We start from the raw sequence: 11,789 nt of genomic DNA, 5'->3' as shown, positions 1-11,789 counted from the left end.
TTCGTACATTTCCCATATCCCAAACTATCTCCCACGTACACTAGCTCTCCCTCTTCCCACGAAACGCGAACCTCAATTCTCAAAACCCTTATTCAACACATCCCTTCTACACCTACGACATGGCACGGCGTTTAACACCGCCATCCATCCTACACGCTGTCCTTTGCAGTTAATTTTCATTCTAAAAAAAGTTACGATCTATACAGATATAGGTTTTTTCTTTGTGTGTGTGCGTGTATGTGTATATGTCTATCACAAGTTCTTTTCAGTTTAGTGAAGTTGAAACAGTCCCCCATAATGGTTGGGTTCACATTCTCAGCGTCTGTTCTTCTCATGATAAATCGAAGTTTGCCTTGTGTAAATAGCGTAGATAGCGGACAGCCTTTGTACCTCTTTCACATTACACACATTGTTATCCATCCTCGATTCCCCTGGAATTTACTGACCCAGAGGTGAAACTTAAAGGGACCCAACCCATCACGTGCCACTCTCCTTCCCCCGTGCCAAGTCGGAGTACGGACGGCGAAATCCATGGTTTAATCTAATCTGATTATATGACTCCATCTCTCCATTCTTTTCTCGCCTGATGATCCCCTTCTAACATCCTTCGCTTTGCAGATTTCAAGGTTGTCAGATCTGATCTCTAGCAGTGCGTGCTGCATTCTGCCCGCATTTATTGCATCTAAATCACATTTCGTTGGGCTGTGGACAAAATTCCTTATTAGCTCCTGCGGGACCGGCTGACAATATTTGGGTCATTGGCTGGCGTTTCAGGCATTTCGTTACATCATTCTGCTGAAATTCGAGGAATCGAGTTAATTGGCAATTGACTTTGCTTTCTGAGAAGATATCTGAGCCTGTTTATGTGCCGCCTTGCTACGTGTTAGTTAGTTACACGTTGCGTGCAGGTTTGTTTTACCCCGTTTTTTGCAGAACAGCTAACTATATATATATATAGAGAGAGAGAGAGAGAGAGAGACTGGTCTCGACCTCGCTTCATTTTCCATCCTACAATTTGCTCTAAGAACAGCAAAGTCAGCCCGAAGAGCTACATCTTAGGCAGTGCGCAGACTACCACCATATCCATATAAAAGGGAACATCTTAATATGACTGCAAACATGCGCTCCTACGTACATACTGTGTACTATGGCACTTTCATCCACCTGCCACGTCTCCCAGAGGAGCCTGCCACACCTACTTCACCGCCTGCGCATAAGTTGTCAATCAACCATGGTGCTTTGTGGGTTTCGGAGACGGGAGGAAAGATTGAGGGATTTGACTGGGGAGTGAAGGATGAGGAGGGTTTCGCGGAATTGATGAAGAGGATGGGATGGAGAGTGGAAGGCGAAGAGAGGAATAGCGATGTTCACGGGATTGCGGGTGAGGATGGCGAGGGCGAATTGGTGAGAGTTGTCAAGGCCAGTAGAGAGAGGAACGGGTTCTTTTTTCCGGGATTTATTGGTAAGTCGGGATTACACCATGTCTTCTCCGTCTTACTTTTTTATATTTCCATTACGTTGATTCGCATATTAACCCATCCATAGATACTCATATCCACGCTCCTCAGTATCCCAATTCTGGTATTTTCGGCTCCTCCACCCTCCTTGACTGGCTGGAAACCTACACGTTCCCTCTTGAATCATCCTTCGGGAACAAAGAAGACCCTTCTCAACCTCCTCCAATCGCCCACACGGTCTATAATCGTGTTGTCTCCCGAACCCTTTCCCACGGCACGACTTGCGCCGCTTACTATGCCACCATCCACGTCCCAGCGACCAACCTGCTGGCCACCATCTGCCATAGGAAAGGCCAGCGTGCCCTCATCGGCCGCTCCTGCATGGACAGCCCCGCCACCTGCCCATCGTACTATCGGGAAGAATCCGCATCTGCTTCCTTGTCCGCAACAAAAGCCACAATCGCCCATATAAACAGCCTCGACCCAACACACACGCTTGTCCGACCCGTAATAACGCCCCGCTTTGCCCCCTCCTGCACGCCAGCCGCCATGTCCCAGTTTGGCGCCCTTGCGGCCTCCACATCGCCGCCAACCTTTATCCAAACTCACATAGCCGAAAACCTCAACGAGATTGCCCTCGTCGCACGACTTTTCCCCTCCTCAAAGTCATACGCGGATGTCTACGACTCCGTGGGTCTGCTGACCCCACATACCATCCTCGCACACGCGGTGCATTTGTCGCCGGATGAGCGCGCACTCATTGCGAAACGCCGGTCGTCTGTCGCACACTGCCCCGCCTCCAACTCTGCCATATGCTCCGGTCTATGTCCCGTTCGCGAGTTGCTTGATGAAGGCATCACTGTGGGGCTGGGCACAGATGTCTCTGGTGGCTGGAGCCCGAGCGTGTTGGAGGCCGTTCGGCAGGCATGTCTTGTCTCACGGCTCCTGCAGTTTCGGAAACAGGACGCCCATGCAGATGCGAAAGCGGAGCCGAAAAGTGTGTCTGGCCGTGAGAAGATCAGCGTTGAGGAGGGCTTATATCTTGCTACGCGTGGTGGGGCGGGGGCTGTCGGTATGCAAGATGCCATTGGAGGGTTTGAGGTTGGCATGTGGTGGGATGCGCAGATGGTGGAGATTGGGGAAGCGATTGATGGCAGCGACGGTTGTACGGACGTCGGGAAACCTGGGAAAGGATATCTCAGCAATGTGGATATTTTCGGGTGGGAGTCGTGGGAGGAGAAAATTGCGAAGTGGGTATGGAGTGGAGATGATCGAAATGTCAAGGCTGTGTGGGTTGCAGGGAGGTTGGTGCATGAAAGGGCATGACGATGATGGGCCTTTAGAGTAGCGAGGTAACAATGCATATATATATATATGTGCGTGGTATTTTGGTTCTCAAATAGGCAAATGATTTTTCCACATTTCCATAGTTCATTCTGTATCTGGAATATCTGGAATGTATGCCAAAGGCATGTATAAATATGTTTACTTCCTATACTCGCCGGCACAGGCAGGCAGGCAGGCCCGCAGATGAAATGTTCAACTTGCCTCCCTTCAATCTTAAAAAGTGCGAATGTTCCCTTATGTGCATGGCAAACCTCACATGCATGCATGCAGAGTATAATTGTCCATATGAATTGCACATGTACAAAAGACCTAGGCTTCGCGTCTCCGCAGACTGACAAGTTTGATGTATGGTTTTGCCCCACCGGATAAACCTAGCTCTTCGGAGTCTCTCTATGCATTTTCCCCTCACTGTGTAAGTTTTGACCGTCTCCCAGTCGCTGCATGGATGTAAGTTTAGTTAGACATTAAGGAAATATTATATGTATTAACTAGTTATATATTTTCGCTCCCGACGCCCCCTATTTAATCTAGCCGCTTGCTGATCCCAAATGCCATGCTCTCTCCAAGGCTTCAGACACCGTTTCTGCCCGCGCCTCCACCCCACTGCACAACCCTCGGCCACCGGCTCAGGAGCTCGATATCCCCCAACACTCCCCTGTTGTGGTTGCGGATGTACTGAGCGCTGCCGTCCGTTACGGGCGAATAGTCCCAGGACGTCATCTGCCCCTTGACAAGGGCGGAATAGACCAGGCGACGTCGCCGTTGCGAGTGCAGCACCTGTTCTCGAAGTGCTGTAAAGTCCCAGCGCGAATGGGCTTCCGAGATAAATGCGGAGAGAAGACTTTGGATGTCGGTTTGAGATGTGTTGGTGTCGGTGGCTGTGTGTTCGTCTGTGCCTGTGTCCGCAGATTCTTTGCCTGGACTGGGCGAACGGGGTGGTGTGGGGATTTGTGCCGAATTGGTCTTGTACTCGGTGGAATAGGGGACTTGGAGTGTACCTGGGGGTGGGGAGATGTTTGGTGTGGGAAGCGGTGCGGGACTTGTTGCAAAGGGCTTTGTTTGTTGTTTTGCGGCGGAGAGCGAAAGAGACTCGTTAAGGCTGAGAAGTGGACGTGTTGGTATGTCAATACCGGAAGCAAGATTGACGGCCTCGGTTGGGTCTCTTTTTACATTGAAAAGCATTGGCGGGTCGATTGGGGAGTATATAAACTTCCATGGTCCCCGACGGATCATAACAACTGGTGCAAGGGTGCCTTCAGCCATATACTCGCCAATGACGGTGTCGGTTTTAAGCCCAGAAACCGCTTCACGTGAGTCGCTGTCGAGGAGATATGGCATCAGAGAGACGCCATCGATGGGGAGATGATTGTTGATTTCACCTCCGGCCATCGCTGCGAAAGTAGGGAGCAGATCCATGGTGGAGACATTCTCCTTCACGCGCTTTGGCTTGTAACGACCTGGCGCATGCACGAACATCGGCACTCGGGCCGCATGTTCATACCATACCATCTTATACCACAGTCCTCGCTCGCCCAACATATCACCATGGTCGCCGGTGAACACGACGATGGTGTTATCGGCAAGATCACACGCCTTTAGCGTGGCCATCAGCCTGCCCACCTGCGAGTCCACGTACGAGCAAGCGGCGAAATATGCTCGGCGCGCCGCCAAAATACACTGCTCCGGAATTTCCTTGCCAAACAGGTCAATGCTCTTCAGCACTCGTTGGGAGTGCGGGTCCTGCTCATCGTGGGGAATTACGGGTGTTTTCGGAAGAGGGATGTCGATATCTTCATACAGATCCCAGTACTCCTTTGTCATTGCATATGGATCGTGCGGGTGTGTCATGGAGACGGTAAGGCAGAATGGTTGACCAGCGCGGTGTCGTGTGTGGTCGTATAGGTACTGGGTTGCTCTATGAATGACTTCGTCATCATAATCAAGCTGATTGGTACGGACGCAGGGCCCGGCTTCCAGGACGGAAGACATATCATGGTACCAATCAGGACGGACCTCCTGCGGTTGTCTTGGTCAGAAGAGTACGACGGATGACCGTGCAAAGAGAACAGCTTACAGGCTCATCCCAATTGACCGTCCAGCCGTAGTCGCCCGGGTAGATGTCACTGGTCAAGCGTTGTTCATATCCATGTAACTGGTCTGGCCCAACGAAATGCATCTTCCCCGCGAGCGCTGTGTGATATCCCTCCTTGCGTAGATAATGCGCATAGGTAGGCGTGTCCGCCGGCAGGTCACTCGCATTATCGTAGCCTCCGGTTTTGGACGGCAGCTGCCCTGTCACCATGGAAAATCGGGATGGGGCGCAGAGAGGCGAATTACAGTAGGCAGACTCGAAACAGACGCCCTCGCGTGCCAGCCGTTCAAGGTTGGGAGTTTTGATAGGGGAGTTTTCGTCGTAGAGGGAGAGAAGGGGAGCGGCCATTTGGTCCGCCATAATGTAGAGAATGCTGGGCTTCTCGGGGCTCTTCATGGTGATTACACGGTATGTGTTAGCAGCGGGCTGGCTTTCTTGGAACACAAAGAGAGCGATCCACGAGAGGAGCGGACAGGAATACTACGACAGGGGATCGCAGCCGAGCCGTTTTGTAGTTTAGAGTAATTAGAGAATGTGATTAACTTGGCGCAGGGGAGGTATTACATGTTATGAGACGGAGAAGACAACTAAAGGAAGACACCAAGAGAAGACAGAAAGAAGACAGAAGTGAAACGGTTGAGCTGGGGCTGGCAGACGCGCCCTTTATGAATCTGACCCAAAGGCACGATGGTGACAAATTGGCGTATGGAGGAATTACTCTGCTGATCTGGAATGGCTACTGACATCCTCCTCCCCTTTCATATATTGAGTGATTCGCAGCCTGTTCCGCAAAGCAAAGAACAAACGACCTACGGCCGTGGCTCAGGAACTGGATGCCTGTTCCAGTCGATCAGCAGCAACCACAGCTTTGCCCGGCGATTCACCGCCAGTCACAGTCGCCATTCGCAGTCGCCATTCGCCGTCCGCCAGATTGCGTGATGGCCGGCAGCGCTCGCGACATGGTTTGGCATTGTCCTGCTTTCGACCCAACTTGTCATTGCTTGTCGCCGCCTCCCCTGGCCTTGGCCTCTTTCCCCCCCCCGTTTCCCATCTCCTGGTCCATTCCTTCCCGGTTGCGCTGGCTGCCAGACACGCATGCTGGTTCCTCGTGCGCAGCGGACGTATAGGGTCTCCATGTGTGTTGCATTTGGCATTTTCCAGGGTCTAGATTCATTCTGCTGTTTCTCCCGCAACAAGCCAACGCCAATATGTGACCGATGTTTCTAGGGGATTGAGTAAGCCAGAGTTTGGTTGGGAGGCAAGAAATCCATCAGACCCATCTCCATATCTCCATGGTCGCGCGTGCGTTCGTGCGTGTCAGCAAGCAGACAGACAGCCACGTCCAAACCATGTAACTACTTTCTGGCGAAAGGGTTTGCTTGTCACATTCCAGCTAGCCTGCACGGAACAGGAGTTTGTATGCGCCTCCTCTCTCGTTCCAAGCAGATCTTTTCTTTTCTAATTGGCATGGAGCCGAAGAAAAAGCAAACATATGGCGCATCTCCAAGGACCCGATCTTCCAGGGGCGTCAATCTGCATGCACCAGGCATTAATTAATTAGGGTTAGGGCTGGCGGTGAAATCTTGGCGTTTGTATTGAATGATAACAGCGACTCTCTGCGGGGGAACAATACGGTAATATTGCCACCAGCAGCAGCAGCAGCAGCAGCAGCAGCAGCAGCAGCTAGCTAGCTAGTTAGTTAGTTAGTTAGTTAGTGTTTGGGGATTGTATTGTATTGTATTTGTCGCTCTCCCGGTTCTTTCGTTATATGCGTTTTTCTTCTTTATATACGATTCTTGCTCTCTCCGTACCTAACTGCTCGAGGCTCACCCATGCCCTCAGCAGTCAAGGCGCAGCCTCATATCAACCCAACCGAGTCAGCAGCAAGACGCACCTACGGACGAACCCGCCGCCCGGTTGGCACTTTGCGTACAGCTGCCGGCCGACGGGGCCATCCAATGCCATTTACAATGTGAAAGGGGGGGGTTTTTCCCCACATAGATAGTTACGCTAGACACACAACTCGCAGGCCTTGTTTGCTGTAAGGCCACGGCGGCTGCACATCAGATTCCGGTTACCTAATGGTTTCTCGTCGCATCTCCGTTATCGCATCGGATTCTTGGAGTTCTTGAATGTTCACCACATCAACCCGTCACCTGCTGGTTCCTGCTGGTTGTTGGCTGGGGAGGAACAATCAGTTGACTATCCTTCGCGGGTTTGCGACTGATTCAGTGACCGGATTGCCCTTTCAGTGCAAAAAGTCCGCTCGAATCAGCCCGAGGCCGAAGCTGCCGATAGGTTGGCGTCGCCGAGACCTGCTTCTCTGCGTGTCGTCACTACGACTTGTGATTGCGGGCTAGATCTTACCCCCATTGGGGTATCCCAACATGTTGTGCTGCATGATACGGACTAGAAAGAATGGGGGCTGATAAACATGCATCGTTTGGATGCTGTAGCTAAGACGGTGCCTAGCTGATGGCTGCCTGTGTTCTGCTGTAACTGTAGATAATCAAAATGGATTGTCCTGGACCTTCAATCCCTTGCATATTTCAAGACGCGGCACTCTCTTTGGATAGCCCTCGAGATCTACGCTCTCATACCGACAGGGCCGCAATTTTTGGACCAACTCGGATTTTTGGGAGGTGCCGGGGGTACCGGGGAACAACCGCTCTTTAGCATGCCTCCAGCTGTAGTTAACCAACCAACCAACCACTGGGCCATGTCAATTGGAGACGAAGAGTTTTAAGGCCAACTTTCAAAGCAACCACAAGTTCATGCCAGAGAGGACTGTTTATCTAGATACGGGGAAGTTCACCAGCCTCACCGGGGGGGATTAGTTATCTGAAGACGAATCCGGGACACGGCTCCGAACTTCGCGATGCCCAATTTGGATCTTCTCATCCGGTTCTCAGGGGAGTATATTCCTTTTTTCCTCTGCTTCTTGCTCTTTGCTTTCTTCAGTCTGCTTTGGAGGAAATACATGCCGCAGTGAAGGAGCTCTTGGGATTAGTAACTAGCATTGATCGTCACGATCAAACCCCGGCGCAACCTTCGACAGAACCCTCTCCCGCATCAATTCCCCCCTCGCATGCCTGCTGCAAACCCTGCATCGGTACCAACAGCTCCCCACGACACACTGCACTGGAGTCCGTTCTGAGAAGAATGATCGTAGAGATTCTACGCCACCCTTATGGAACTAGTTATCTAGAGGGATCTTGGTAAGTGTTTCACTGGACTCCTGGTGTCAGTCAGTTAACTCCATGGAGATGTGATGCTCTTTCGGTATTTGTAGTCCACCCTTGGACCCTAACGGGGTCCGCTGTGAGGCCTTTCCGGCCGGATTTATCTACGCATTTTGAAGTGGTGAGGAAGTGACTTGCTCTTTGAGATGTGAAAAGAACGACTATATCCATGAGTGCAGAGGTATTGTTGGGGTGAAATGTCCTCGATACAAAACTCCATTTCTTTAAAAACACAGGTAACTAGCTAAAATGGAGGACCAACCAGGGAAAAAGCTCGCAAAGAGCAATTAATGACATCGACATCCCGTATATATTTATGCAAACAGACTGCATGACGGTTAGCAGATAAAGTGCAACCAGCATAATGGATCAAAATCGTGCATGCGGATTTGAATTGATAATAGCCTCTTTTGCTTAAAGGAGATCCACTCGGGATCATGTAGATAACTGCCTGCTCTTTTTAATCATGAAATTCACCGCACAACAATATCTGCAAAGATCCCTCACGACTGTGTGCAGTTTTGTACACACATAGGGGAAAAAAGACCTGGGATACATCTGGCTAGAGCAGAAAACTGCATGCATGAGAGTATAGAATGTTAAATATCTTTCTCAGCGAACTCGATGCTACCAACCACCATTGTCTATATTCCGTCCATCTAACTTCGTGGAAATCAATAAGATTGCTCACCAATCTTCAAGAAAGAAGAAACGAAGGAAAACATGGAAAGAAAGAAAAAAAAAAAAAGAAAAAAGAAAAAAGAAAAGAGAAAAAAAAAACCAAAACAGTGTTAATGGAGGCATGTTCGTTCACCTTTTATACAGTGAGGAACTTCGTTTCGCCCTCCTTCAGCTTCCCAGCACCAACAAGACCCTTGACGACATGCCCATACGTTGACTTGACAGCAGCAGCATCCTTGCCAGCAGCCGCAAGCTTCGCAGCAAGCTCAGCAAGCTCCTCATTGCTGATCTTGCTGATGATGAGATCGACGTCGTTCAAGACGCCGTCGACCTGGGCCGCAGAAGCATCTCCCCCTCTGGCAAAATAGTTCACATCCTTGACGCTGCCCTTCAGCACACGCTTGTTTTTCTTCGCCGCATTCTTCGCAGCCTCCTTGGCCTTCTTGCCTTCGAGCTTTTCGACTTTAGCAGCCTCATCCGCCTCCTTCTTCAAGCGTTCTTCTTCCAGACGGGCCTTCTCCTTCTCCTCAGCAAGACGCTTCGCCTCAGCCTCCTTCTCGATCCTGCGCTTGTCTTTGTTGGCCCGCTCCGCCTTGCGGAACTTCTTGATCCGCTCATCGGCTGCAAGGGCGTCGTCTACAAGTCTGCGCAGACGAGCAGTGTCCTCTGTCTTCTTCTTCCGTCGCGCATTGGCGTTCTTCCGTTCGATATGGCGTTTGTGGTCACGGTTTTCGTTGTCGTCGGGGACATCCTCGTCCTCATACTCGAACGATCTCCAGCTGTCAAAGTTGTACCAGAAATTGTAGAATTCCTCCACCTCTTCCTTCGTGCTGTTCTCATCCCCCAGCTTGGGGACCGGTTGGATTTTAGAGAATCGAGCTTCCGCTTCGAAGACGGGGGACCATAGCTTGAAAAAATTCCCCTTCTTTTTACCTGGTGGGGCCACATTGGCAAGCTCATCGACTGAGTCAAACTGCCGGCGCCGAACGGGGTCGAGCAAGATCTCGGTGGCTTTTTGGATGCACTTGAAGAAGCTGTCGTTCTCGTCCGCATCGCCCGAGGCAGCCTTCTTGTCTGGATGATGACGGAGAACCTTCTTCCGGTGAGCGCGTTTGATCTGCTCATCTGTTGCACGATAGCGGTATTTGCTCAGTCCGAGCACTGCGTAGTGATCTTGGCCCTGTTGTATACATACAGTCAGTGTCCGGGGTGGTTGAACAAGTGAAAATCTCAAGAGTTCGAATGGAAAAGGCACACCTTCCAGTCCTTCGCGTCCCGTTGAAGCATGATAGGATCTTCCGGCTCGCTGATTTCATCGACTTCGTCTTCTTCGATCTTCTTGACATTTTCCTGTGCCTGGATTCTGTCATCCTCGGAGAATGTGCGTTGATGGCGCTTCTATTAACAACGATCGCTATTAGTCTTGGTTCCAAAATAACAAGCACTTCCGCAGAATACAAAGTGTAATATGGAAACAGATATTTGCATACTCTACGGGCATGAGCCAAAAAGTGCGGTCCAACAGGCTCAACATTCCTCTGAATTGCGCTGGACAATGAACCAACAATTTTCAAGTTTTTCTCGGCGCTCCAGCCCTCTGGCAGGACTGGAAGTGGCAGAAGCACAACCTCAGCAGCAGCCATTTCGTATATCGGCTTGAGTTACAGAATCCGAAGTGTGTAACTGAGAGAATGTGAGGATGTCATCATAGTGTAGAACCCGTAACAAAAGTTCCCGCCCTTGAATTTTTTTTTTTTTTTTTTTTATTTGGTGACGAGAGACGCTAAACTTGTTTGGGACGGAGAAATCAGTTCGCCGCAAGCTTCTGCTTTTTTGAGTGACAAGACAAACTAATTGAAGGTAGTCGATGAGTTGGAATCTATTACCCGCTATTCAGATGATATTAATGATATCCGATAATGATCCTTCTTAGATGAAACTGGCTATTTCTTGTTTCTGCAGAAAATAGAGTCCCTTATTGAAGGCATCTATCTCTTCTCGAATCCTCGATCAACTTAGCAAATTCCCCAGGGCTACGATCCCACATGCTAAAAGATACTCTGCCAAATATCTCCAGTTCATAACAATCACCCTTACCCATATACCCATAAGCAATCATGGCCACCACACCCTTGCCAAACGCCCTGAGCGCCTACCGCCTCCTCCTCCGCGCAACCCGCATCGCCTTCCAAGGTAAACGCCTGTCCTCCCTCGCATAGTTGTTACCCCTCCATCTCTCAACCGATCCCCTAGCTAACCCCGAATTTACTTGCAACAGGCGACTTTACAACCCTCCACGCCGCCCGGGCAGAAGCCCGCAAGCACTTCGACCAAAATCGCAGACTGGGCGTTGATACTCCAAAGCACATTCAACATGCGGTTGAGACGGCGGAGATTTTGCGGACGAATGTTGTCCAAGGTGTGAGGGTTGAGGGTTCCGGGGAGGCGGGAAAGGAGGAGCAGCGGTATGGTATGTGTCCCTTTTCTTTTCTCTTCCCATTGTAATTCAGGCTGATTGGCTGGTTTGTTTGATTGTTGTGGGTTGGAAGATGGAAAAAAAAAAAAAAAAAAAACGATAGACTGACTTACTTGGTTGTAGAGTTGCGTATTCATGAACATATCGAGCGCGGGGATAACGATACAATTAAGACGGCGGGGAATAAGGGAATCAAAGCTGCGGTTGGCAAGACGTGCTCGCAATCGTGAAGGCTAAAGGGTATTTTAACGCGCTCGAGGTCCAGTGGCAATTGGAATGTGTACTTGTTAGGGCTATGAACTCTCTGGACAGATATGTTGCCTGATGCGATTTTTGAAGGAGGATATATTTGCCCCGACATTGAAGAGAGGCAAATGGAACTACATTTAGGCTGCGCACGTCAACAGTCGGTGTATACGAGGTGGAAAAAAAACCCCCCCCCCCGTCCAATGGGAAGATAAGGACGAGTAAGATATATAATAGAAACCGAAAGC

At 50.2% G+C, this 11,789-nt stretch overlaps 5 protein-coding genes across 5 annotated transcripts; 2 read left to right on the top strand and 3 right to left on the bottom strand.

The window, feature by feature from the left end:
- Window positions 1–1,107: 1,107 nt before the first annotated feature.
- PADG_00209 (guanine deaminase) lies at window positions 1,108–2,783 on the top strand (the record flags this gene model as incomplete). Its single annotated transcript, XM_010757433.1, has 2 exons — window positions 1,108–1,462; window positions 1,546–2,783. 2 exons carry the CDS (start codon window positions 1,108–1,110, stop codon window positions 2,781–2,783), a joined length of 1,593 nt encoding a protein of 530 aa, XP_010755735.1.
- Window positions 2,784–3,374: 591 nt separating this feature from the next.
- PADG_00208 (choline-sulfatase) lies at window positions 3,375–5,292 on the bottom strand (the record flags this gene model as incomplete). The annotated part of the gene is made up of 2 exons (XM_010757432.1): window positions 3,375–4,820; window positions 4,879–5,292. The coding sequence occupies 2 exons, from the start codon at window positions 5,290–5,292 to the stop codon at window positions 3,375–3,377; spliced, it is 1,860 nt and encodes a 619-aa protein (XP_010755734.1).
- A 494-nt stretch (window positions 5,293–5,786) lies between these two features.
- On the bottom strand, window positions 5,787–6,050 carry PADG_11065 (uncharacterized protein; the record flags this gene model as incomplete). Its single annotated transcript, XM_010758366.1, has 1 exon — window positions 5,787–6,050. The coding sequence occupies one exon, from the start codon at window positions 6,048–6,050 to the stop codon at window positions 5,787–5,789; it is 264 nt and encodes an 87-aa protein (XP_010756668.1).
- Window positions 6,051–8,955: 2,905 nt separating this feature from the next.
- Window positions 8,956–10,462, bottom strand: PADG_00207 (uncharacterized protein; the record flags this gene model as incomplete). Its single annotated transcript, XM_010757950.1, has 3 exons — window positions 8,956–9,999; window positions 10,077–10,217; window positions 10,310–10,462. 3 exons carry the CDS (start codon window positions 10,460–10,462, stop codon window positions 8,956–8,958), a joined length of 1,338 nt encoding a protein of 445 aa, XP_010756252.1.
- A 474-nt stretch (window positions 10,463–10,936) lies between these two features.
- PADG_00206 (mitochondrial zinc maintenance protein 1, mitochondrial) lies at window positions 10,937–11,525 on the top strand (the record flags this gene model as incomplete). The annotated part of the gene is made up of 3 exons (XM_010757949.1): window positions 10,937–11,012; window positions 11,098–11,289; window positions 11,419–11,525. The coding sequence occupies 3 exons, from the start codon at window positions 10,937–10,939 to the stop codon at window positions 11,523–11,525; spliced, it is 375 nt and encodes a 124-aa protein (XP_010756251.1).
- Between the last annotated feature and the right edge of the window lie 264 nt (window positions 11,526–11,789).

Source organism: Paracoccidioides brasiliensis (genome assembly GCF_000150735.1).
Source record: "Paracoccidioides brasiliensis Pb18 unplaced genomic scaffold supercont2.1, whole genome shotgun sequence".
Taxonomy (NCBI): Eukaryota; Fungi; Ascomycota; class Eurotiomycetes; order Onygenales; family Ajellomycetaceae; genus Paracoccidioides; species Paracoccidioides brasiliensis.
This window is presented reverse-complemented; position numbering and strand designations above follow the sequence as displayed.